The 26,543-nt window shown below is 32.1% G+C and overlaps 1 protein-coding gene across 3 annotated transcripts in view; it reads right to left on the minus strand.

Annotated features, from left to right (window-relative positions):
• LOC114334564 (venom carboxylesterase-6) overlaps positions 1–26,543 on the minus strand; it is a 675,899-nt gene that overhangs the window by 319,007 nt on the left and 330,349 nt on the right. For 2 of the 3 annotated variants that reach the window (XM_050643823.1, XM_050643824.1), the window contains exons 3-6: positions 20,779–20,928; positions 19,159–19,312; positions 11,453–11,638; positions 7,072–7,274 (exon numbers count right to left, since the gene is read on the minus strand). The exons of the other annotated variant lie outside the window; for it this stretch is intronic. In XM_050643823.1, the coding sequence (XP_050499780.1) occupies positions 7,072–7,274; positions 11,453–11,638; positions 19,159–19,312; positions 20,779–20,928 (693 nt within the window). The remainder of the gene's footprint in view (positions 1–7,071; positions 7,275–11,452; positions 11,639–19,158; positions 19,313–20,778; positions 20,929–26,543) is intronic. 3 annotated transcript variants of the gene reach the window in all.

Below are 26,543 nucleotides of genomic sequence, written 5' to 3' on the forward strand. Positions count from 1 at the left end.
AGATCAATACTGACTTTATTTAATAAATAGATAATATATATAATATATATATATATATATATATATATATATATATATATATATATATGTATGTATATATATTATATATATATGTATAATATGTATATTATATATACAGGGTGTCCCAAAAGTAGTGGAACGGTCGAATATTTCGCGAACTAAACATCGGATCGAAAAACTGAAAAATACATGTTCAATCATTTTCAAAAATCTATCCAATGACACCAAACACCAACCCCCACTACACCCCCTGCAGGTGGGGTGGAGGGTAACTTTAAAATCTCAAATGGAAACCCCTAGTTTTTCTTGCAGATTTGGATTCGTTACGTAAAAGTAAGCAACTTTTATTCAAGACATTTTTTCGAACTGTGGATAGATGGCGCTATAATTGAGAAAAACGATTTATCCTGATACCATAGGTAAATTATAGAAACGGTCTAATATCTCGAGAAATACACTTCCAAATGAGAAACTAAAAAAAATGTTTTTAATACTTTTCAAAAACCTATCGAATAACACTAAACATGACCCTCCGACCCACCCCCTGGAGGTGGGGTGGGGGGTAACTTTAAAATCTTAAATAGCAGCCCCCACTTTTTATTACGGATTCGGATTCGTCATGAAAAATTAAGCAACATTTATTCGAAACATTTTTCAGAATTGTTGATAGATGGCGCTTTAATTGGAAAAATACGATTTATTAGCGCCATCTATCAGCAATTTTAAAAAATGTTTCGAATAAATGTTGCTTAATTTTTCATGACGAATTCGAATCTGCAATAAAAAGTGGGGGTTGCTATTTAAGATTTTAAATTTACCCCCCACCCCGTCAACAGGGGGTGGGTTGGAGAGTCGTTGTTGGTGTTTATCGATAGCTTTTCGAAAAATATTAAAAACCTGTTTTTTGTTTTCTCATTTGGAAGTGCATTTCTCGAGATATTAGACCGTTTCTATAATGTACCTATGGTATCAGGATAAATCGTTTTTCCCAATTATAGCGCCATCTATCCACAGTTCGATAAAATGTCTTGAATAAAAGTTGCTTTCTTTTACGTAACGAATCCAAATCTGCAAGAAAAACTAGGGGTTTCCTTTTGAGATTTTAAAGTTAACCCCGACCCTACCTCCAGGGGGTGTAGTGGGGGTTGGTGTTTGGTGTCATTGGATAGATTTTTGAAAATTATTGAAAACGTATTTTTCAGTTTTTCGATCCGATGTTTAGTTCGCGAAATATTCGACCGTTCCACTACTTTTGGGACACCCTATATATATTATACATATATTATATATATATATATATATATATATATATATATATATATATATATATATATATATATATATATATATATATATATATAAAAATCAATGGGAAAATCCCAATAGTTGGCTGTATACCATAGTTTAAAAAACCAATACAGAAGTAAAAACTTCGAGATGTATTCTGGTATAAAATCGTTTATTTAAAAACTATAAAATGTCATCGAATGCAGAACGTTTTCGTTCTAAACAGAACATCTTCAGTGCCTAGAATGAAGTATTTCCACGTTAGATTAAAGCAAAAGGTTAAAAATGTGACTGTTAAAATGAAAAATGTGGGAATACTTACATCCTACCGAGTATTTTGAAACTAGCACACCGTAAATAGTGTTAACATCATCATATATGGTTTACATAATGTAATATGTTAAAATGTTATGACTACAAGTCGATGTTAATGGATAAAGTGGAACACATGCTAAAAGGGTGCCATGGTTCCCTGCTCGAAGATACTAGGTACTTGCCAATTCAATGGGCACAGACCAACTGAGAAATTGTGAAGTGGATATACAATTTGACAAGGGTGACATGACATGACAAGATAAAGCCAATTTTTGGTTAAAGTTTCATTTGATTTTGGATTTTTTAATAAAATGCGAAGGTTTGTCTGCAAAAATAATTTAAATTATTTGAATAATAAAATATACTGTAAAGTTTAAATTAGCAACTCTCTATTCCAGAATAACTTATAGATTCATTAAATTTAATGCAGATATATTACGTGGTTTAAGTTGTGACGTCATCGGATGTGAAATGACGAGATGAAAGTTGAGTTTGTTGAAACAAGGAAATACACTACATAATAAGATAATTAGACTTGCATGGAAAAACAAAGCTAAACAAGCCGAGAAAACCAGAATTTAAGAGTGTTTTTATGTGATGAAATGTTGGTTGCCTAACAAGGCAAGCAGACAACAGGTTGAATGTAAACGGTAGAATATTGCAAGAAAACAGTATATATACAAAAGGTGGCTATTTATTGTGTTAAATTTATTATTATACTATTGTAATGAATAATTATGTCTGTTAAAAGTTGGAAAATAGTTGTTAAAAAATTAAATAACTAAAGATTACTGTTAGTGAGGTAGATATATGTGTGACGGATATGATTGTATATAGTATTGTGAAATGAATGAGAGTATGTAATAATATAATAAAATTAAACTATGTGACCTAAAGTCTAATTCATCTTTATGTAGTTTTGAAAGGACTGAATGAATTGAAAGTAATGTATCTTGATATTCCACCAACGTGGAATAGTGAATAAAATAATTAAAATGAGAGCTACCAATATAGGTCAAATTGTGTGTTGGTGTCAGTATGTAAAGAAGAATCTAAATTGAATGAGTATATGAAATAGAAAAGTATGAGATTGATTTCTATTGGTGATAGTGGAGTGAACAGACTGAACTAAATGAAATATATTTAAGTGCACAAACTTTATGAACGTATGTGATTGTAACTGAAATCAAACAAATGAAAAATGTGAAAAATTTTTTTTTAATTTTAAATTGGGATAAATGGATATTGGAAGTTGCCTGATACGAATGGAAATGAAAAGATAGATGAAAAAAGAAGAATAGTGAATGCAATAAAACTTAAATGTTATAATCTGAAAGAAGTTTGACTGAATGGGTCGTAATGGATATAGGTGTGCAGTATCCTATTGTTAAGTGAAGTCTAAGAATCTAAAAAGAAAGAAGTGACAGAATGTTACTAAGTAAGGAAAGTGATATATATGACAGACCAGAGTGATTGGATGTATGGTGTTATTTATTATTGTAAGCGGAGATGAGAAAAAAATGAGTAAGTAACATAACAGGCAACAGGATAAGGGAGTGTGAAGAACATTCCAAAGAGACAATATACCAGACCGATTTAAGGATTAATAATAATAAGAGGCATTTAAATAAATTATGAAAGAAGTGGTGAGATGAGATATAGAGGACCTGAAAAAGAGACAGAGACACAAGGTCAGACCAGAAATGAATAGGAGTGGAGGAAAATATGAAGGATAGGAAAATAGAAGAATCAAAACTGTGTTAGGGATGGGATGGTGGGGGAGGCAGCCATGAAGTTGAAAAGAAATGCAAGTTGAGATATGTGTTAATGGGTGATTAGTATGGAAAGAGAAGACTGTTAAACTAGTGGGGTAGTGGAAAAAGAGGGGGAGGGGGAATGGAGAATAGGAGTATAGGGGTAGGGGGGTGAGAGGAATAATGAGAGAAAACTAGGGTTGGATTAAGGGAATAGTTGTCGATGGATAGGAGTGAAAGGACGATTTAAAGTTGTTTGACGATTAACGCAATTGGGGCTGGTCCTCATGTCTCTGGAAATCTCGAGGTCCTCGTACAAATCCAGGCGTAGATTGTTTCTGTCTTGGATGTTATGAATTAATTTAACACCATCAGGGATGTCAAGATGATGATTATTAACTTTCAAATGATGGGAAAAGGCTGATGTAGTGTCTCTTTTAGAATGTTCAGCAGATCTGGTTGAGAGTGATCTGTAAGTCCTGCCGATGTAAGAGGCATCACAATCAGAACAAGTCAGTCTATAAACACCACTACGATTCATATAGTGTATTGTATCCTTAGTATTTGTCAAAAAGTGGCCAAGGGTATTTCCAACTTTGAAAGAAATATGTATATTCTCAGAAGAGTTAGATACTTCTAACTTAGATAGTATCTAACTCTTCTGAGAATATACATATTTCTTTCAAAGTTGGAAATACCCTTGGCCACTTTTTGACAAATACTAAGGATACAATACACTATATGAATCGTAGTGGTGTTTATAGACTGACTTGTTCTGATTGTGATGCCTCTTACATCGGCAGGACTTACAGATCACTCTCAACCAGATCTGCTGAACATTCTAAAAGAGACACTACATCAGCCTTTTCCCATCATTTGAAAGTTAATAATCATCATCTTGACATCCCTGATGGTGTTAAATTAATTCATAACATCCAAGACAGAAACAATCTACGCCTGGATTTGTACGAGGACCTCGAGATTTCCAGAGACATGAGGACCAGCCCCAATTGCGTTAATCGTCAAACAACTTTAAATCGTCCTTTCACTCCTATCCATCGACAACTATTCCCTTAATCCAACCCTAGTTTTCTCTCATTATTCCTCTCACCCCCCTACCCCTATACTCCTATTCTCCATTCCCCCTCCCCCTCTTTTTCCACTACCCCACTAGTTTAACAGTCTTCTCTTTCCATACTAATCACCCATTAACACATATCTCAACTTGCATTTCTTTTCAACTTCATGGCTGCCTCCCCCACCATCCCATCCCTAACACAGTTTTGATTCTTCTATTTTCCTATCCTTCATATTTTCCTCCACTCCTATTCATTTCTGGTCTGACCTTGTGTCTCTGTCTCTTTTTCAGGTCCTCTATATCTCATCTCACCACTTCTTTCATAATTTATTTAAATGCCTCTTATTATTATTAATCCTTAAATCGGTCTGGTATATTGTCTCTTTGGAATGTTCTTCACACTCCCTTATCCTGTTGCCTGTTATGTTACTTACTCATTTTTTTCTCATCTCCGCTTACAATAATAAATAACACCATACATCCAATCACTCTGGTCTGTCATATATATCACTTTCCTTACTTAGTAAAATTCTGTCACTTCTTTCTTTTTAGATTCTTAGACTTCACTTAACAATAGGATACTGCACACCTATATCCATTACGACCCATTCAGTCAAACTTCTTTCAGATTATAACATTTAAGTTTTATTGCATTCACTATTCTTCTTTTTTCATCTATCTTTTCATTTCCATTCGTATCAGGCAACTTCCAATATCCATTTATCCCAATTTAAAATTAAAAAAATTTTTCACATTTTTCATTTGTTTGATTTCAGTTACAATCACATACGTTCATAAAGTTTGTGCACTTAAATATATTTCATTTAGTTCAGTCTGTTCACTCCACTATCACCAATAGAAATCAATCTCATACTTTTCTATTTCATATACTCATTCAATTTAGATTCTTCTTTACATACTAACACCAACACACAATTTGACCTATATTGGTAGCTCTCATTTTAATTATTTTATTCACTATTCCACGTTGGTGGAATATCAAGATACATTACTTTCAATTCATTCAGTCCTTTCAAAACTACATAAAGATGAATTAGACTTTAGGTCACATAGTTTAATTTTATTATATTATTACATACTCTCATTCATTTCACAATACTATATACAATCATATCCGTCACACATATATCTACCTCACTAACAGTAATCTTTAGTTATTTAATTTTTTAACAACTATTTTCCAACTTTTAACAGACATAATTATTCATTACAATAGTATAATAATAAATTTAACACAATAAATAGCCACCTTTTGTATATATACTGTTTTCTTGCAATATTCTACCGTTTACATTCAACCTGTTGTCTGCTTGCCTTGTTAGGCAACCAACATTTCATCACATAAAAACACTCTTAAATTCTGGTTTTCTCGGCTTGTTTAGCTTTGTTTTTCCATGCAAGTCTAATTATCTTATTATGTAGTGTATTTCCTTGTTTCAACAAACTCAACTTTCATCTCGTCATTTCACATCCGATGACGTCACAACTTAAACCACGTAATATATCTGCATTAAATTTAATGAATCTATAAGTTATTCTGGAATAGAGAGTTGCTAATTTAAACTTTACAGTATATTTTATTATTCAAATAATTTAAATTATTTTTGCAGACAAACCTTCGCATTTTATTAAAAAATCCAAAATCAAATGAAACTTTAACCAAAAATTGGCTTTATCTTGTCATGTCATGTCACCCTTGTCAAATTGTATATCCACTTCACAATTTCTCAGTTGGTCTGTGCCCATTGAATTGGCAAGTACCTAGTATCTTCGAGCAGGGAACCATGGCACCCTTTTAGCATGTGTTCCACTTTATCCATTAACATCGACTTGTAGTCATAACATTTTAACATATTACATTATGTAAACCATATATGATGATGTTAACACTATTTACGGTGTGCTAGTTTCAAAATACTCGGTAGGATGTAAGTATTCCCACATTTTTCATTTTAACAGTCACATTTTTAACCTTTTGCTTTAATCTAACGTGGAAATACTTCATTCTAGGCACTGAAGATGTTCTGTTTAGAACGAAAACGTTCTGCATTCGATGACATTTTATAGTTTTTAAATAAACGATTTTATACCAGAATACATCTCGAAGTTTTTACTTCTGTATTGGTTTTTTATATATATATATATATATATATATATATATATATATATATATATATATATATATATATATATATATATATATATATATATATATATTTAGCTTAAGAAATTTTATGTATTTTTTAGCTATTAAGTTTTGAACAACACAACCCATTGTGATGACATTGTTGTGTACATCTTATATGTAACTTCACAATCAGTAGAACTGATGAAGTGCAGGAAGACTGCACGAAACGTCTTCTATTAAAAGATTGAAATAGTTTTTTCATTTTTTATTTTTCCTTGACTGATAACCTCAATTACAGTGAGACTTCTTCTCACTCACTTGATATATTGTTAATATTAAACAGTCGTACTCCTTGCTATATATATATATATATATATATATATATATATATATATATATATATATATATATATATATATATATATATATATATATATATATATATATGTTATATATTATATATTTACCCAAACAGCCTTTGAAGATGCGTTGTTCAAAACATCAGCTGGGACCGATCTTAAGTAAGCGATCAGTTCAGCAGTTGACGAAGATGTATCGAATGATGGATTTATAGTTTTTGCTAATTTATATGCAATGTCCTTGGCGTCTTTTTGATATGCCCATGGTACTAACAACGATCCACTTCCAGCTATACCTGCCCAAAAGAGACCTAAAAATATACATAAATTCTTTAGTTAAAGTGTTAACCGTTCTAAAGTTCTTTGCTAAATTTTTTGGTGTTAGGTACATTAGGTATGTATAGTAAAGGCCCAATAATATAATACCAGTAATTATAGGGTAAAACGTGCGAGTTATATTGAAGATCAGTAGTTGGGTAATGCTACCGATCAATGATATAATTAATTACGAACCTTCAGCAAGTGTTTCTCCAAAATATAATATTTCGACGAGATAGAACTTCAGTGCTTCACTGTACCGTTATGGTGTGATGTTCCCTAACAAGATGGATTTGCCAACAAGACTGGGACACCTAGAATGACCGTCAAAATTTCCTGATTTAACTAGATTAAGTTTTTTCTATACAGTTAAAATCCAAAGAGTATCATAAACTACGCCCACGAATTACCTAAGAATACCATATATAGTAAGTATTCATCAAGATATACCACCATCAAGAAATACCATAGTATTCATCAAAACATACTGCAGAACTTTAAAAAGTTTTCATTATTTAGATCGCCTTAAATAAAATCCGTTTTTCTTCTGGCTAGCTGTATTTAGCGAGCAAAATGAATAAATGAATATAGGCCTGAAATCCCGCGTACCAAAAAAAGTTGATTAATACCAAGCTGAAAATTTGTTAATAGCTTAACGGTGTCTAGTCGCACAAACTTTGATGTACGGGAACATTGGAACAGGGGAAGTTTTAATTGTGAAGCAGGTTACAGGTTTCGAACGTTAGACTACGTAAACGGCCCTTGTATTTTGTCGGACAGAACTTCCAATTGATTTGTTACCCTTTCATTAAAATCTCATGCATAATTACTAACATCTGACATGTTCTACGTGTCGAACTTATTAAAATGCCCAACATATCTGTCCGACAAGCATTTTTTACATAAAATTTTGCTATTGAATAAACTTAAAAACAATCTGCTAGTTTTCATAATCATAAACTTGTCAGGATGACAATCTCCACAATTAAAATCACGTTCTACAATTAAAACTTCCCCTGTTCCAGTGTTACCATTCATTAAAGTTTGTCAGACTAGACACCGTGAAGCTATTAACAAATTTTCAGCTTGGTATTAATCAACTTTTTTTGGTACGCGGGATTTCAGGCCTATAATCATTTATTCAGTTTGCTCTCTAAATACAGCTAGCCAGAAGAAAAACGGATTTTATTTAAGGTGATCTAGATAATGAATCAGCCTACTATTAATAAACTTATTTTTACTTTTTTTGGTACGCGGGATCCAGGCCTAATAGAAAAGTTTTAAAATTTTACAAAACTTAGTTTTATGTAGAGCAGTATAGGTCTATAAAACACAACATATATTTGCTATGTTTTTTTACCAAGGCTAATACAAACACAACTTATACTCCAGGCTGTGGGTGAAAAATAGGTCGATTTCAGGATATAATTCAGGAATTTTTGAAACCTATCAGGTGTTGTAAAGGACGATGCCAGGAATAACTTATACTAAAATGTAACCAAAAATATTGTGAGCTTTTTTTATTGCGATTTTCATTTGTTAAATTTGTAATTTTTAAAGATTTTTAATTTTGCAGCTTAGGATATTGATTCTAGAGAAGAACTTTTTAATAGAAAGTTGTAGTAAATTAAAAAACCTACAATTTGAGCTGTGGTAAGTTTAATTTCGTTTATTGTTTATTGCAAAGCAGCATGCGAAAAGTCCAAAATGGCCGTTTTTTCCAATTGCGGTATTTATTGTACAAATAATTTTTTTTTATTTTTTAAAGCTTAAAAATGAAGATCTTTCAATTCCAAACACAAAAAGAATTGTAAGGCTGGATTAACGAATTTGTTGCTTAGATATTATAAATTGTTTATCCCAAGAGGTCAAATGTCGAAGGCTATAACTTTTTGAAAAAAAATCGTAGAGAGTTAGTGAAACATCGAATCTCCTTCTAAAGAGTTATATTTTCATAATCTGATATAAATAAATGCGTAAATCATTTTTAAACCTCTAATTTTTGGGTTTGAAAATAAGGGGGCAAATTTCTTTATAAACATTTAGAGCTGAAGCGGCCCTGTACATCCTATGAGTTTTTAACTTACAGATTATTGTTGCTGAAGACGAAACGAAGATTTGTAAGAAAATAAAAAAATTCTACAACCAACTGAAGCCGAAATAATTGTTTCTTTTTTCTTAAATCGTAGTGCCTTTATTTATAACAATTAAGAAATTATTTTACAGTCATTGACTAAAGAAAGACTTATGTTATCTTAAAATAAAAATTATTATAAAATATAGTTACATTTAATTATTAAAAATTATTTTTATAATCAGTGCTTTTGCGAGCGGCCGAATTTTGCAAATCGCCCTGCTCGCTTCAAATCCGCGCGCTCGGAAAATTTTTACGTAACTTGTAAAATTTTGACCGAAAACAATTTAATAATATTACCATTATAATATACAGTCTACGAGTACTTAGCACTGTATTTGTTTTTATTGATAAACTTTTATATGTGAAATCTGATTTCTGAAGAAATAATATTACAAAAATGATACATAATAAAATATATGAAATATATAACTATATTTTAATTTTTTTCATTGTTATATAAATATAATAATAATAATGTTATTTCTTATTATACAATATAAAACTTTTTCTTCTTGTAGTGACTATCCGTTATGGATGTTGGCGACCATCATGGCAATTTGGCAAACCCCACTTGGAAACTGAGAACCAGGAAGGCGAAGGATTACCTTGCTAGAAAATTTACGTACGTCTTCGTTTAACACAACTACAAATCTTTTTAGAGCAGCTGTACCGATTTAGTGTGCAAGTACAGATTTCCATGATGGTCGCCAACATCCAAAACGGATAGTCACTACAAGAAGAAAAAGTTTTATATTGTATAATAAGAAGTAACATTATTATTATTATATTTATATAACAATGAAAAAATTAAAAATATAATTATATATTTCATAATATGTACCTATCATTTTTGTAATATTATTTCTTCAGAAATGAGATTTCACATATAAAAGTTAATCAAAAAAAAACAAATACAGTGGTAAATAGACTGTATATTATAATGGAAACATTATTAAACTGTTTTCGGTCAAAATTTAATGCGTTAAGTTACGTAAAAATTTTCCGAGCGCGCGGATTTGAAGCGAGCCGGGCGATTTGCAAAATTCGGCCGCTCGCAAAAGCACCGAATTTAAAAATAATTTTTAATAATTAAATGTAACTATATTTTATAATAATTTTTATTTTAAGATAATATAAGTCTTTCTTTAGTCAATGACTGTAAAATAATTTCTTAATTGTTATAAATAAAGGCACTACGATTTAAGAAAAAAAAAAAACAATTATCTCGGCTTCAGTTGGTTGTAGAAAATTTTTATTTTTTACAAATCTTCGTTTCGTCTTCAGCAACAATAATCTGTAAGTTAGAAACTCATAGGATGTACAGGGCCACTTCAGCTCTAAATGTTTATAAAGAAATTTGCCCCCCTATTTTCAAACCCAAAAATTAGAGGTATAAAAATGTTTTATGCATTTATTTACATCCGAATATGAAAATATAACTCTTTAGAAGGAGATTGGATGTTTCACCAACTCTCTACGATTTTTTTTCAAAAAGTTATAGCCTTCGACATTTGACCTCTTTTGATAAACAATTTATAATATCTAAGCAACAAATTCGTTAATCCGGCCTTACAATTTTTTTATGTTTGGAATTGAAAGATCTTCATTTTAAAGCTTTAAAATATAAAAAAAATTATTTGTACAATAAATACCGCAATTGTAAAAATGGCCATTTTGGACATTTCGCAGGCTGTTTTGCAATAACCAATAAACGAAATTAAACTTACCATAGCTCAAATTGTAGGTTTTTTTAATTTACTACAACTTTCTATTAAAAAGTTTTTCTCTATAATCAATATCCTAAGCTGCAAAATTAAAAATCTTTAAAAATTGCAAATTTAAAAAATGAAAATCGCAATAAAAAAAAGCTCACAATATTTTTGGTCACATTTTAGTATAAGTTATTCCTGCCATCGTCCTTTACAACACCTGATAGGTTTCAAAAATTCCTAAATTATATCACGTTTTTTTCACCCACAGCCTGGAGTATTAATTACATGAACTAATATTTTAATATAAAAGTAAATTATTTACCCTTCGATTTTGGACTCATGAACTGGTAGGTAACTGAAGCTGCTCCAGCACTAGTTCCCATAATCGTTACCCTGTTGGGATCACCACCAAAATATTCAATGTTCTTTCGAATCCACTGTAGCGCAAGGTTTTGATCTTTTAGACCATAGTTTCCTGGACTTGATAAGTCATCTGTAGCCAAGAAGCCTAAAATAAAAAATATGAAGTATGTGAAATTGTGTACACTATTTTGCAAAGTTTAAATGTATAACATCCGCTTTTTTGACGTGGCTGTCTATTCATTAACACACCAAAATAATTTAGTCATAGTTCTTTCCACTGAGAAAATTCGATAGGTCTGTTTTCAACATTCTTTTCTAGAAAAGAATTCAAACCGAGAATCAACTATTGTAATGATAAGGAAGGTAACTTACTTACCAACAAAGAGGATATCCTGTTACGATGGGTAGAGCACTTTCGAGAGTTACTGGAAGGGGAACCTACTAACGGTGCTACGTAAGATATTCGGAGTGGTCTGTGAGAACGGAATATGGAGGCGTAGATATAACTTTGAACTGCAGGATATCTACAAGCATACGTTTGGTGGAAAAGATATTATCACTATAATTAAGCGAAACCGCCTGCATTGGGCAGGACATGTAGCCCGGGCCCCTGAATCGAACATGATAAAAAAGATTCTAACAGCGCAACCCGTGGGAATGTGAAGACGGGGTAGACCAAAGCTGAGGTGGATGGACGGGGTAACACAAGATGCCGAGAAAATCGGAGTAGGCAACTGGAAAATGCAAGCAAGGGATAGAACAGAATGGCGTAGAAAGCTTGAGAAGGTCGAGGCCCTCTAAGGGCTGTAGCACCAAGATGATGATGATGATGTCTATTCATTAACACACCAAAGTAATTTAGTCATAGTTCTTTCCACTGAGAAAATTCGATAGGTCCGTTTTCAACTGCATGGTTTTTGAAACTTCTACCTGTCTAAGTTCATTAGATAACAGTCGCCAAAATTTACGGCAGACCTAATAAACTAAGACAAGAAAATAATTCATCATACATCAGCAGAAATAGGAAGCGATCATAAATTGGTATTGTGCAAAATCAGAATGAAAACACATACAGGGTGTCCAGAAACTCTACCGACAAACGAAGACAGGAGATTCCTCAGATACTTTTAAGACAATTTGACCAAATTCATCTAGTCCGAAAATGTTTCCTAAGGGAGCTAGAGCTCTTTGAAGATGTCTTCTTGTAAATAGTCTTTCTTAAATGCCTACATAACGCTTCTAGTTAGATAAACGAAAATTGGTACACATATTTATCTTCTAGAGGTAAATCGATTTCATCCATTGTGAATTTCTAGTACCAGTCATAGGCGTCTTTTTGGGTGGGGCAACGGTTGTTTTATCGCATAACTTTTTTGTCTTTAAGTTTTAAGCATTTTTGATACGGGATTATTAAATTGTGAGGTATTCTAGTACTAAAAGGAACGCTTGTTTTAAGTCGGTAGGATACTCCATTTTCTAAAAAAAATCGATTTGAAAATTTTTTGTTTCCTGAATTTGAAAAAAATTGAAAAAAATTTTCAAAAAAAACGGTGTATTTTACCAACTTAAAGCAAGAGTACCTTTTAGTACTAGAATACCTCGTAATAATTTAATAATCTAGTGTCAAAAATTCTTAAAAATTAAAGACAAAAAAGTTATGCGATAAAATAACCGTTGACCTACCCAAAACGGACGCATATGACCGGTACTAGAAATTCGCCATTAATGAAATCGATTCATTTCTGGAATATAAATAAACGTAACAGTTTTCATTTTTCTAAATAGTTTTTTTTTATTTTTTTGATATTCAAGAAACGAAAAATTTTCAAATCGATTTTTCTAGAAAACGGTGTGTCCTAGTGACTTAAAGTAGAGTACCTTTTGGTACTATAATATCTTACATTTTAAAAATCCAGACTCAACAATGCTTAGAAATTAAGAACAAAAAAGTTATGCGATAATATAACTGTAGCCCTACCCAAAACGGACGCCTATGACCGGTACTAGAAATTTGCAATAGATGGAATCGATTTAACTCTGGAAGAGAATTATGTGTGCCAAGTTTCGTTTTTCTAGATAGAAGCGTTCTGGAGATATTTAAGAAAAACTAATTGCCAGAGGCCATATTCAAATAGCTCTAGCTTCTTTATGAAGCACTTTCAGACTAGATGAATTGGGTTAAATTGTCTTAAAATTATCTGACGAATCTCCTGTCTTCGTTTGTCGGTAGAGTTTCTGGACACCCTGTATATGTATGTGATAACAAAACAGCAGAATACACCACCAAGATTAGATTAAAGTCAAAAGCTTACAGGACGACTCCACAAGATACCTATTCCAAAAAAAAAATAACGGAAAAAGCAGCAACATGCATATCACAGAATGTAATGGATTCAAAGAAAGCTGGGCAAAAATTAAGTTTAATATCTTAGTCTCAGCCAAGGAAGTTCTTGGTGAAAGAAACATTAATAAAAATAAATCGCTTCCAAGACGAAGAATGGTTTTGTACAGAAGTGAAGGAAAAATGTAAATAGAGGAAAAAAGCTTACCTAAAATACATGTCAACTAAAACTCTAGAGCCATACGATAATTACAAGACTATAAGAAACGAAACACATTCAGTCGTAAGAAGAATAAAAAATGATCACTGGGAACATTTTTCGAAAGAAATGGAAGATGATTTTTATGGTCTCCAAAAGGAAATATGCTTTATAAGAGGTCAAAGAACGAAGGTGAAGTAACTAATAGAACCAAAACAGATAGAGAATGATACATGGATTGACTATCAAAAAAAAACTCTATGCAGAGGAAGAACAAATGATGCTAGAACCGGAAACACCAGAAATTACCACAAATGAAGATGTTAATATACATACACAGGAACACTCGAAAACCTGAAGAACAGAAAAGCTGCAGGTTAGGATGGAATATCAAACGAATTACTGAAATATTGTGGAGCAGCAATGACAAAACAATTAACAATATTAATTAACAAAATCATAAAACACAAAAAAATACCGGAAGAATTTAGAACGAGCGTACAAATTCTCAAAAAAGGAGATAAAATCAGCCAAAAAACTACAGAGGTATCAACTTGTTAAATACTACCCTAAAACTTACAGCTAAAATTTTACAAGACCTGATGAATCAGAGGATAAGTTTAGCAGATGAACAACAGAGTTTTCTTACTTAAAGTTCGTTTACAGATGCAATATTCGTCATAAAGCAAATTACTGACACTAGAGTATAATAGACCAGCATTTCTATGTCTGATTGACTTGAAGAAAGCATTTGACAGAGTAAGACTCAAAGATGTAATTCATCTTCTGTATAATAGAGAAGTCCCTGTAAATATCATAAAAATTATTGAAAACATCTACCAAAACAACAAAATGGAAGTCAGAATAGGTGGACAACTTACAGAACCTATAGATATAGGCAGCGGAATAAGACAGAGAGACTCATTGAGTCTAATGCTCTTCAATGTAATCATGGATGAAATCATCAAAAACGTCAACAAAGCAAGATGATATAGAATGGGAAACTAATAAGTAGAATACTCTGCTACACCGCGCAAAAGATGGAGTGACAACCTTCCATAGACGTATCAATCCACCAATGAACAAGCAGAATTGCTTATAAAGAAGAAGAAGAAGAAGAAAAAGAAAATAATTAACGCCATAGTAGGTCAGCTAACAGAGCACTTTAAACTGAATAGGCAGCTAAAGCTGATGGGATTGACAGATGATGACCTATTCAGATTCTATCACTAGAAGAAAAATCAGCATAGCACATTTTATGTGCGTGTCTGGCAAATATGCTATTTAGGAGACGAGAAGCCACCTGCATAGTGCTACATGGAAGGTTTAGTCTCAAAGTTCTTCTTCTTCTTCTTCTTTTTGTGTAGACATAACTCTGTCAGTTTACGTGTCTCCAGTAATTTGTTGTTCCATCGTTTTCGTGATCTTATCACTAATCGCCTTCCTCCCTATTTGTTGTCATTGAGCATAAGTCTGAATAGAGAGTTAAATGACCTTTCAAATGAGCTAGCACACGACTCCTATTCACATTTAAAAAATCATCGATTACGTCATCACGCCCAGATGGATGACGTCACTAGTATCTCATACATGCCAAAATATCATAATTTAAAAATAAAAATCGATCTGTTTCGGGATTTTTCTTTAAATTCACCGGTTTACGAAATAACGAATTTATTCCTCTCATTATTTGCACCATACTGTATATCTACCTGTCTGAACTATAGGCCTGGCTCCCGCGTACTAAAAAAAAGTTGATTAATAACAAGCTGAAAATTTGTTAATAGCTTAACGGTGTCCAGTCGGACAAACTTTGATGTACGGGAAAACTGGAACAGGGAAGTTTTAATTGTGAAACAGTTTAAAAGTTTGAAACGTCAGTTACGGAAGCGTCCCATGTATTTTGTCGGACAGAACATCCAATTGATTTGTTTGTTACCCTTTCATTAAACTCTCATGTAAAAATCAGACTGCTATTACTAACCAACATAATTCCTGTCATACATTTTCTTCGTGTTCCACTCGTAAAACGCCCAGTTGGCGATAAACATCAGTCTGATTTTTGCATGCCAGTTTAATGAAATGGTAATAAATCAAGTCCTGTCCGACAAAATACATGGAACGTTTTCGTAGTCTGACGTTCCAAATTTTTAACCTGTTGCACAATTAAAACTTCCCCTGTTCCAATGTTCCCATACATCAACGTTTGTCCGACTAGACACCGTTAAGCTATAACAAATTTTCAGCTTGCTATTAATCAACTTTTTTTTGGTACTCGGGATTCAGGTCTATAGTTACCTACATTTTGGGTGCATATGAGGGAAATTGATTTTACACATGGTGGAACAAAAAGGCAGATCATAAATTAAATCACATATAGTCCGTTCTTTAACGGCAAAATATTGCAAAACCTCTAAATTTTAAAGAACCGCTTGGATTGACATGAAATTTGGCATACTCATAGCTAATAAGTCAAAGAAAAAAAGTGTTATTGTGCCGATATGTGCCTTTGCCCTGGGGGTGGTTTTCACCCCCTCTTGGGGGTGAAAAAATATTCGTCCAAAGAAAGTCAGGAAATGAATAAACTAGCTAATTTTAAGTAACTTTTGTTCTATAGAGTTTTTTCACTAAGTCAATACTTTTTGAGTTATTTGGCAGTGAATATGTTCAATTTTTCAACAAAATAACCACGCTTTTAGAAGGTTTTTCGCAAATAACTCAAATAGTAAGTATTTTGTCGAAAAAACATTCTTAGCAAAAATATATCCTGTAAAAAATTTAAAAAAAATGGTGTATATATCACGTCTCTACACCTAGTAGAAGCAGAGTTATAGCTATTGAAAAATAGGTTCATATTCGTCAAATTCCAAATGGAATACTTTAATGTGAAATAACCAAAATGAAGCACATTTCGGGAAAATCTCATTACATCTTATTAAAGTGTTTAAAAAAAGCTTCATTTTTGTTTCATAAAAAAAAATTCTAGCATCAAAATTAAACAAGTTACGCTCAAAATAAAGTTGGTCCCTTTTGGTTTTGGTAAAAAAATCGAGAAAATCACCCCCTAATTAGTATCTTAAATGAACTTAATCGTTACGACTTCACAAGTTTCTTGACTCGTGTATATATTGTTTATATGATCTGTAAGTTTCATCGGTTCGAAGTCCTTATTATTGAAAGGGCTGTAGTTAAAAGGGGTTGAACGAGTCACTGATCACGAATGTATGCAAATTTAAAAACACCAAATCTCAATCAATTTTTGTCTAACAGAAAAACAAATAAATACATGATATTCAGAAAAGCAACTCTGACTTTTTTGTTTTTCGAGATTTTTGGTATCTCTAACAATTTTCAAGTTATTTTGAAAAGAAGCATATTTTCCAAAATTTATATTTTTAAAAATTTTATTTTGAAACTAAATTGTTACAAAAATAAGCACTTTGAATCGATGAAACTTACAGATCATATAAACACAACATAAATAAAATAATTTGTGGAGCAGTAACGATTAATTTCATTTAAGTTGCTAATTAGGGGGTGGTCTTCCCGATTTTTTTGCAAAAACAAAATGGACCAACTTTATTTTGAGCGTAACTTGCTTAAATTTAATGCTAGAAACTTTTTGTAAAAACGGAAATACAGCTGTTTTTAAATACTTTAAAAAAGTTATAATGGGTTTTTCCCAAAAAGTACTTAGTTTTTTGTATATTTCACGTCGAATTATTCTATTTGAAATTTGGTGAATATGAATATATTTTTCATTGGCTATAACTCTGGTTCTACGAGATCCAGAGACCTAATGTGTACACCGTTTTTTTTACTCTTTTAGAGGCTATATTTTTGCTAAGAACGTTTTTTTCGACAAAATACTTACTTTTTGAGTTGTTTGCAAAAAACCGTCTAAAAATGTGGTTATTTTGTTGAAAAATGAACATATTCACTCGCAAATAACTCGAAAAGTGTTGACTTTGTTGCGAAAAAACTCTATAGAACAAAAGTTACTTAAAATTAGTAGTTTACCCATTTCCGGACTTATTTTGGACATATATTTTTTCACCCTTAAGTGGGGGTGAAAGTCACCCCCAGGGCAAAAGCACACATCGGCACAATATCACTTTTTTTCTTTGACATGTAAGCTATACGTATGCCAAATTTCATGTCAATCCAAGCGGTTCTTTAAAATTTAGAGCAAAAACCGTGAAAGAATGGACTAATATTCTGGGACCAAAAATAGTATGATTGAACCTAACTTACCTTAGTACAAATATGCACATACAAAGTCACAGCTCTTGGAAGTTATAAAATGAAAATCGATTTTTTTCAATATATCGCAAACTATCAGAAATTTTTTATTGAAAATGGACATCTTTAAGAAATATCAGTGACATTTGTGCACTCCATAAAAAATTTATGGGGGTTTTTTTGTACGTTCAAATTAAATTATTATTGTGGTACCATCAGTTAAATACAATTTTTTTTTAATTTTTGCCTCTTTGTGCTTTTTCGTTAAACCAGATTTCAATATTATATTTTGAAAATTTGTAAAATTCAGTATATTATATTTTTTCTAAATGGTTAAGTAAGATTATAGAAACCACTGGTAATAATATTATGAAAATAATATTCTATACTCTTACTTAACCATTTAAAAATATGTGGTAGATTTTACAAATGTTCAAAACATTTCAATAAAAACGGGTTTATCGAAAAAGTACTGAGACAAAAAAGTTTTAAAATTATTGTGTTTAACTAATGGTACCACAATAATAATTTCATTGGAGCGTACACAATACGTGCACAATATCCATTTTCAATAAAAAATCTCCAATTGTTTTTGATTGGAAAAAATCGATTTTCATTTTGTAACTTCAAAGGGCTGTAACTTTTTTTATGCGCACATTTGTACTAAGGTAAATTAGGTTCAATCGAACTATTTTTGGTCCCAGAATAGGTATGTGATTTAATTTATGACCTGCCTTTTTGTTAGACCCTGCATAAGCCTGGAGAACATCTTTGTCTTAATTTGTTCTAAGAAAATTTATACAAAATGCAAAGATCCCTTAGGAGAAAAAATTACAAAGAAAAAAACATTTAATAATTTACTTAAGCATGCATTATAACTTACCAAAGGGACCAACACGATAACTGACAGTTATAAACATAACACCATTTTCCATAAAATAGTGAGGTCCTGCTTGTTCAAAGTTTGAAGTTCCACAAATGAATCCTCCTCCGTATATCCATACTATTACAGCGAGATTCTTTTCATGAACTGGTTTCTAAAATAAAATATTTAGAGAAATGAAATTAAAAGACAGTTAAGGAAGCAGTGGCAACAATCTAGGAGCACAAAAAATAAGTACAAACTGAACAAAGCCACCAAAGAATTGAAGAACTAATCATAGAATAACAAAATCAGGGAATCCAACATTACCTGGATAGCTTTACACCTACAGAGGCTACAGATGATTTGCTGTGGAAAGCAACAAGAAAATTAAAAAGGTCTTACTTGTCTAATCCACCAATCAGAAATGATAACGTCTGGGCCAGAAATGACAAAGAAAAATCTGAACCTTTTGGCAAATATCTAAAAACGTTTGTCCTGGTTGGGTCAGAGAGAGCAGCATATGTGCCTCCTGATAAGAGACTAATAAGTTTCGAAACCGGTAGAGGTGCTTGCTGCACTCTCTGATTGGACTAGAATATGGTTCGGCTGTATTTTAGTTTTGCAACGAAATTGAAAATGGTTATTCATTTTTGATCTAAAAAAGTCTTCATGCTCTTTCCTTCAGAATTATCTACCAAAGAAAAACACGAAATTACCGATTATCTAAAAGTATCCTACCAAATGGATTTGCCTCATAACAAGTTCATTATTAAAGAAGATATATAAATAATTATGGAAGAAATTAATATAAAAAAACGGTTTCTATTTGGTGCCCGGAAAAATTCTGATTAAATTTTTCTGATTCTGATTCTAGAGACTTATTACTTACGTATTTTACTATATACTATGACTAAAAATTATTTCCCTATCATCTGAAAAGTTGCCCAGATCGTTATGACATCCAAGCCCAGGAAGAAAACAGAATAATTGTTTTTCTACAGACTGATAAATCTACTGCCAATTCTTTCCAAGGTTATTGAGATGTTATATATGTTAAACGACTAAAAACCATAATAGACGAAAAAAAGATAATTCCAGATCACTAATTTTTGTTCCGAAATAAACACGGGAGAATGAAGCAAGTTCTTTGAGTGGTAAATCAACTCAATAAGGCCATAAATAGTTAAAAATATTGTTCAGCAGCTTTCTTCGATATAGTTCAGGCTTTTGATAAGGTGTGGCATGAAGGATTGCAATTTAAACTAAGGAAGCTATTGTCCCATCCCCACTTTCAACTTCTAAAATCACAGATAGGCACGTCCAAATAAAACATGGAAATGAATACACAGAGTTGCATCCAATAAATTTAGGAGTTCGACAAGGAAGCGAATGTTGTGCATATCTGCATATGACGCCTGAAGCCGTGCGCACCTGAGAGTAGTAACGTTATGAAGTCTTTAGGCATCATCAGCATTTAAATGGCTAGGATATAATAATAATAATAAAGAAGGTTATCGGAAATTAAAGGAACTAATTTTTTAATTAAGTAGTCCTTTTATTTGGTATTGAACGAAATTTTCTAAGATCATCTATAAATTACTAACATTGTTAATAATTAATACAGTAGTCTATACTTACTTGAGGTGTATAGATATTAAGGAACAAACAATCTTCCGTTTCAAGAGACTCCACATTCGGAATGCTGAAGCCATTCGATACCTGATAGCAAAGCTTAGTGTTCTTTGTTGCATCTAACACATCAGTCCACGAGTCAGCAGGTTGTGGTTCCTAGATAATAAAAACTACATATAAATCTGTCGATTATTTATGTGTGATTATTATAAATGTGTCTCTCGATTAAAATTAAAATTTACAAAAACAAATGTAGTTCACCACTAGTACGCAGCTGAATAATAATTGGTTGCCTACTATTAGGGGGCGTATCATATTTTTATAATCAAAGTGTAGAGTCCTTCAAGTTCAAGTTCAAGTTCAAGTTGGGATCAAGCGAAGGAAATACGTATATGAATAGAAAAATCAAGAGCGTCGTATACTAACATGAAGCAAATTTTCACCTCTAACAGCCTCACCCTACCTCTCAAAATCCGACTTCTAAAATGTTATGTATTCCTGTTTTTTTTTATATGGAATGGAGGCGTGGACAATGACCGCAACATTAATGAAAAAGTAGAGGCCTTCGAAATGTGGGCTTACCGACGTATATTACGTATATCCTGGACCGAGCACGTGACCAACTAGGAGTTACTACGCCGGATAGGTAAAGGGACAGAGGTAAAAATAATAACTAAAGCTCGGATTTATAGGCAACAAAAATTGAAGAAAAAGGCGACTATATAGGCAAATATTTTTATTAAAAAAGGCAGGAATATTAACATTTAGGCAAAATATAGGCAATAATGGAATATAACTTATTATTTATTGTACAAAGTGAATTAAAGTAATATTAACTTAAGGCAGGTGTATTTACACATCATAATCATAACATTAGTATAAATAAACTAGTAACTAAATAACTGTTAATTAATAATTAAACATTGTAACCACTTAAAATTTTATCATTAATAGAAACAACTAAATGCTTTTCAATATTTTCGGTCTTAAAACTATGTCTTCGATCACTTAAAATTAATTTGTACATTGAAAACGAACGTTCGACATCGACAGATGTAATTGGAGCATTTTTCAGAGCGGATAATAAATCTGGCATAATTTGTAATTCCTCGGAAAATGTCCCATTCAAAACTTTAGCAACATTAGATAAAAACGAAAAACCTTCATTCTTGTCGAAAACATATTTCATTTTTTTTTAAATTAATTGACCGTTACTTCCAGGTGCCGATTTAATTTTCGTCTTTAAATTATCTATTAATTTTACTGACTCACATAGATTTATCTCTTGTTTTTCTAATAAGGTAATTGTGGTAACTATTAATTTATAATTGTCATTGATACAAGCGAGTTCCTGTTTCAATTTGGGATTTTTTAATATTTTTTTGCTTCTCGACTGGCTTCGGAAATATCATCATCAAATTCTGACATAACTAATTCTATTTCATTGCAGTGTTCAAAGTAAAAAAAAAACTGCTTCGAGCCAGGTTCCCCATTTTATAATTACTGGTTTAGGTGGCAAAGGGACACCGGGAAGTCTTTCTTTATATATTTGCACCCTCAACGGAGCCTTTACAAAAACTTTTTTCATAAATTTTATAAAATTATTTACCAACGGAAACAGATTTCTTATTTCTTCAGCAATTCTATTTACCCCGTGCGTGGGCTACATAAGTGCAATGAATTAAATTAGGATAAAAAATCTTTAAAGTAACAGCAGCTTTTAACATATATGCCGCAGCATCTGAAAGCATTAAAACTATTTAATTCACTGGTATAGGGTTGGGTAAAAAGTGGTTTGTTAAGCTATCTTGTATAAATCGACTTATTGTTAAATTGTTTGTTTTTTCCAATTCTTTAACGGCAACTAAATAAGGTTTTCTCGCAAAGTTTTCGTTCAAAATTCCAATCATTAAATTAGCTATATACATACCTGCCGCATACATCTGTCGTTTCATCCACGATATTATACAAAAAATTGCCCTCTAACTCCCGCTTAATTTTTGAAATACATTCCACATAACATTTTTCCACAGTATGTTTTCTCAATGTAGGTACTACCTACTCTCCTACTCTGGTCCGGTAAGGATTTATTAAGATATTTTTCGAAAAAGCATTTAAAACTAGGGTTATTAACTTTATATAGAGGAATGTTGGATGCAATCATCATCTGGCATAAATCAAATTTAAATGCGTCTTCCTCCTTTTTTTTTGAACTGCGTAAACTATCCCGCAGAGATATTTGGGCTAACTTAGAGGAATTTAACTTTTCCAAATTAAGTTTATGAAGTGGGGTTCCACAATGCTGGTCAATAAAGTACTTTTTTCTACTTGAAATCTGAGAATTTAAAAAAAAAATAATTAGAATTCTAAAACCGCTTTAGAATTTAGTTATGTTGTGGGACGAGAAAAAATAAAACTTACCGATTTGCCGCATGGTTTACAAAATGCTCCATCTCTTTCTAGAGAAAGTTCCGAATAAGGTGCGATCCATAGCCTTAATTTAGATGTCATCTTTTCACACAAATGTCTAAAACGTTTTAAAACGTGTTCTTTGCTTTTCGGTATACGCAACAAAACTAAACTAGGATATAGCAATTTGTGACTAAACTCTGATAGAGTAACCGACTGTACAACTGATAATAAACTAATAAAGCTTAGGGATTTCCGAATAGTTAACCCTCAAGTCTCGATCAGGTACATTTTCCTAGAAATCTGTTATATAAACAAACCATTGATATTTTATTATTGACCCAAAATTTTATTATAGAATGGTTTAGTAATAGAAAAATATCATGGGTAGTACCATGAAATTTTAAAAAAGGCACAAATAGGCGGAATTTACGAAAAAAGGCAAAAAGTGCAAAAAACAATTATAATAGGCAAAATAGGCAAAAAAAGCATTTTGCCTATAATCCGAGCTTTAATAATTACTATAAAGGAAAGAAAGTTGGAATACTTGGATCACGTTATGAGGCACAATAAATATAGAGTATGTACTTCAGCTAATCATTAAAGGCAAAAAAGACAGCAGAAGGGGTCCAGGGAGGAGGAGACAACGCACATTTTTTCTCAAAAAAAAAATTCCAACCACGTGGGAAGAGTCCTGTGTTACCCTGGGTAACATCCAGGCAAATCGTTAACATCACTTGAATGTTATATACATATGTAAAACAACATAATCGTTTACATTTAAAGGGTTTTTAACCAATACATTTTGGTGGCTCAGGCATGCAATTTTTGTAAGTATGGCCTCTTCTTTTTTAAAACCTCTGTCAATTTTTTAACCTTTCTCTCAATTAATTAGGTTATACTTAATTTTAGGGCTTTTAGAACACTAATGATGGATTTCTTAATCCAAAAACGTTTTGTATTATTGTGACCCTTATTTAGGGTATTTTAGGCACAACACAACAGGACTAGAGAGATGTACCAAATTACTAGACGATTAACAAAAAATGGGCCCAATTGTTCGAACATTGTAAGATCCAAGACAGGTGAATTACTTACTACAACGGACGACCAAGTAGAGAGATGGAAAGAGCACTTTTAGGAGATGCTAGGCACGCCCAGGGATAACGCAGATGAAATTGTTGAACACCCGCAGAATATAGACTTGCATATATCTTGCGAGTCCCCTCCCAAAACGGAGATAATAACAGCTATCAAATCTCTGAGAAATAACAGGTCCCCGGGAACCGATAACATTGCTGCAGAACTACTCAAAACTGACCCGCATCTAACCGCTGAACTTTTGCTCCCCATAGTCCGAAAGGTGTGGGAAACAAACCGCATTCCAGTGGGCTGGAAAAAAGGTAACATAATTAAGCTTCCAAAAAAAGGGCAACCTCAGACTGTGCAAAAATTGGAGAGGAATAACCTTGCTTACCGTCATAAATAAAATTTTTACGACCATCATACATAACAGATTAACAAACAAGGTTGAATTTGGAGCAAATCAAGCAGGTTTTATACCAGAATCTTCCTGCATAGATCACATTAATACTGTAAGGGTAATAATGGAAGAATCGGTTGAATGGAACACACCTCTATACATGGTTTTTGTTGATTTCGAAAGTGCCTTTGACAGCCTATCTCATGCTGCTATATGGAAAATTTTAGAGCTAAGAAACATTCCTCATAAAATAATTTCGATTATAAAGTCACTGTACACTGAGGCGACGTGCAGCGTGACACACAATGGGATCAACAGTGACGAATTTGACGTACTTACTGGAGTCAGACAGGGATGTGTGCTTTCTCCGTTTCTGTTTAACATAGCTCTAGACTATGTTATCTCCAAACTAGACTTTGACACAAAAGGGATACAATGGACGTTAACCACACACCTAAGTGATCTGGAATACGCTGACGATATCTGCCTGTTAGAACAAAGGTTCCAGGATGTGGCCGACCAGTTGGAAACACTATCCACTGAGGCCAATAAAATAGGTTTAAAAATCAATATTAGTAAAACCAAATCCATGAGAATAAACGGAAGGAACAACACGCTATTTAATATCGACAACATGCTGATTGAAAATGTGGAAAACTTCACGTACCTTGGAAGTGTCATAACACAAAGCGGAGGTACAGAAAACGATATTCGTATGAGGATACGAAAAGCTCAACAAGCATTCAGCATGTTTAACCCTGTTTGGAGGTCTGGAGAATATACTACAAGAACAAAGATCCGAATATTCCAGTCAAATTCTTATTTTTATTTATTTATTGACGGGATTACCCCATTAAAAGTTATACAATTATGTAACAATAATAAGTTTACGAGCTAAATATGTACTAATAATACTTTAACATTATAATTAGATTAACATTTAATAATTATAATTAGATAACAAATATTAGAATAAGAATAGGTAGGTACTTGTAACCTTAGAACTAACAAAAAAAAATTAAATAAATACTCTATTTAAATTATTTTTAAACATATTCAGAGATATATCAAAAATTTCAATGTGTTTGTCATTTATAAGTTTACAGTAACGATCTATAGGTGAATTTTGGCCATAACTTGTTCGATGGAAAGGAATATAAAATGTTATAAAATCACCTCTTCGATTTCTAGTTTGTATATCAACATTAATACACTGTAACAGATCACAGCAATCTAAATTTCCATTTATTAAATTATACAAAAATACTAATCCTACTTGATTACGTCTATTTTCCAGTGTATTAAGTTTTAAACTGTTTTCTATTAATGCATAATCGTGATCTACAATAGTTTGACCTAATTTAAATGCACAGAACCTCAAAAATTTGTGTTAAATTTTTTCAACAGTCATATTATGAACTGCATGGTATGGAGACCATACTATAGAGCCATATTCAAGTTTAGATCGCACCAAAGAACAATAAACTCCTCTTACAGTGTCAACTGAAAAATTACTACAGTGTCTCAAAATAAATCCTAACATTTTTGAAGACTGAACTGTTATGTAATTAATGTGTTCAACAAAACTCAAACTCTCGTCAAAAATCACTCCTAAATCTTTAACTTTTGAAACATATTTCAGATCTTCATTATTTATTTTATATGAAGTATTGATCTTCCTATTACCTTTGAAAAAACTAATGTAACAGCATTTTGAGACATTTAGGTTGAGTTTGTTTACTGTACACCAATGTGTCAATCTATCCAGGTCTTCCTGCAGAAGGTGTTGGTCTAAAGGACTAGAAATTATCTTTGATATTTTAAAATCGTCAGCAAAAGCTAAAGCATCACTGTTTTCAATGCAGTCGAAAATAGAATT

The sequence above is a fragment of the Diabrotica virgifera genome, chromosome 2 (genome assembly GCF_917563875.1).
Source record: "Diabrotica virgifera virgifera chromosome 2, PGI_DIABVI_V3a".
Taxonomy (NCBI): domain Eukaryota; kingdom Metazoa; phylum Arthropoda; class Insecta; order Coleoptera; family Chrysomelidae; genus Diabrotica; species Diabrotica virgifera.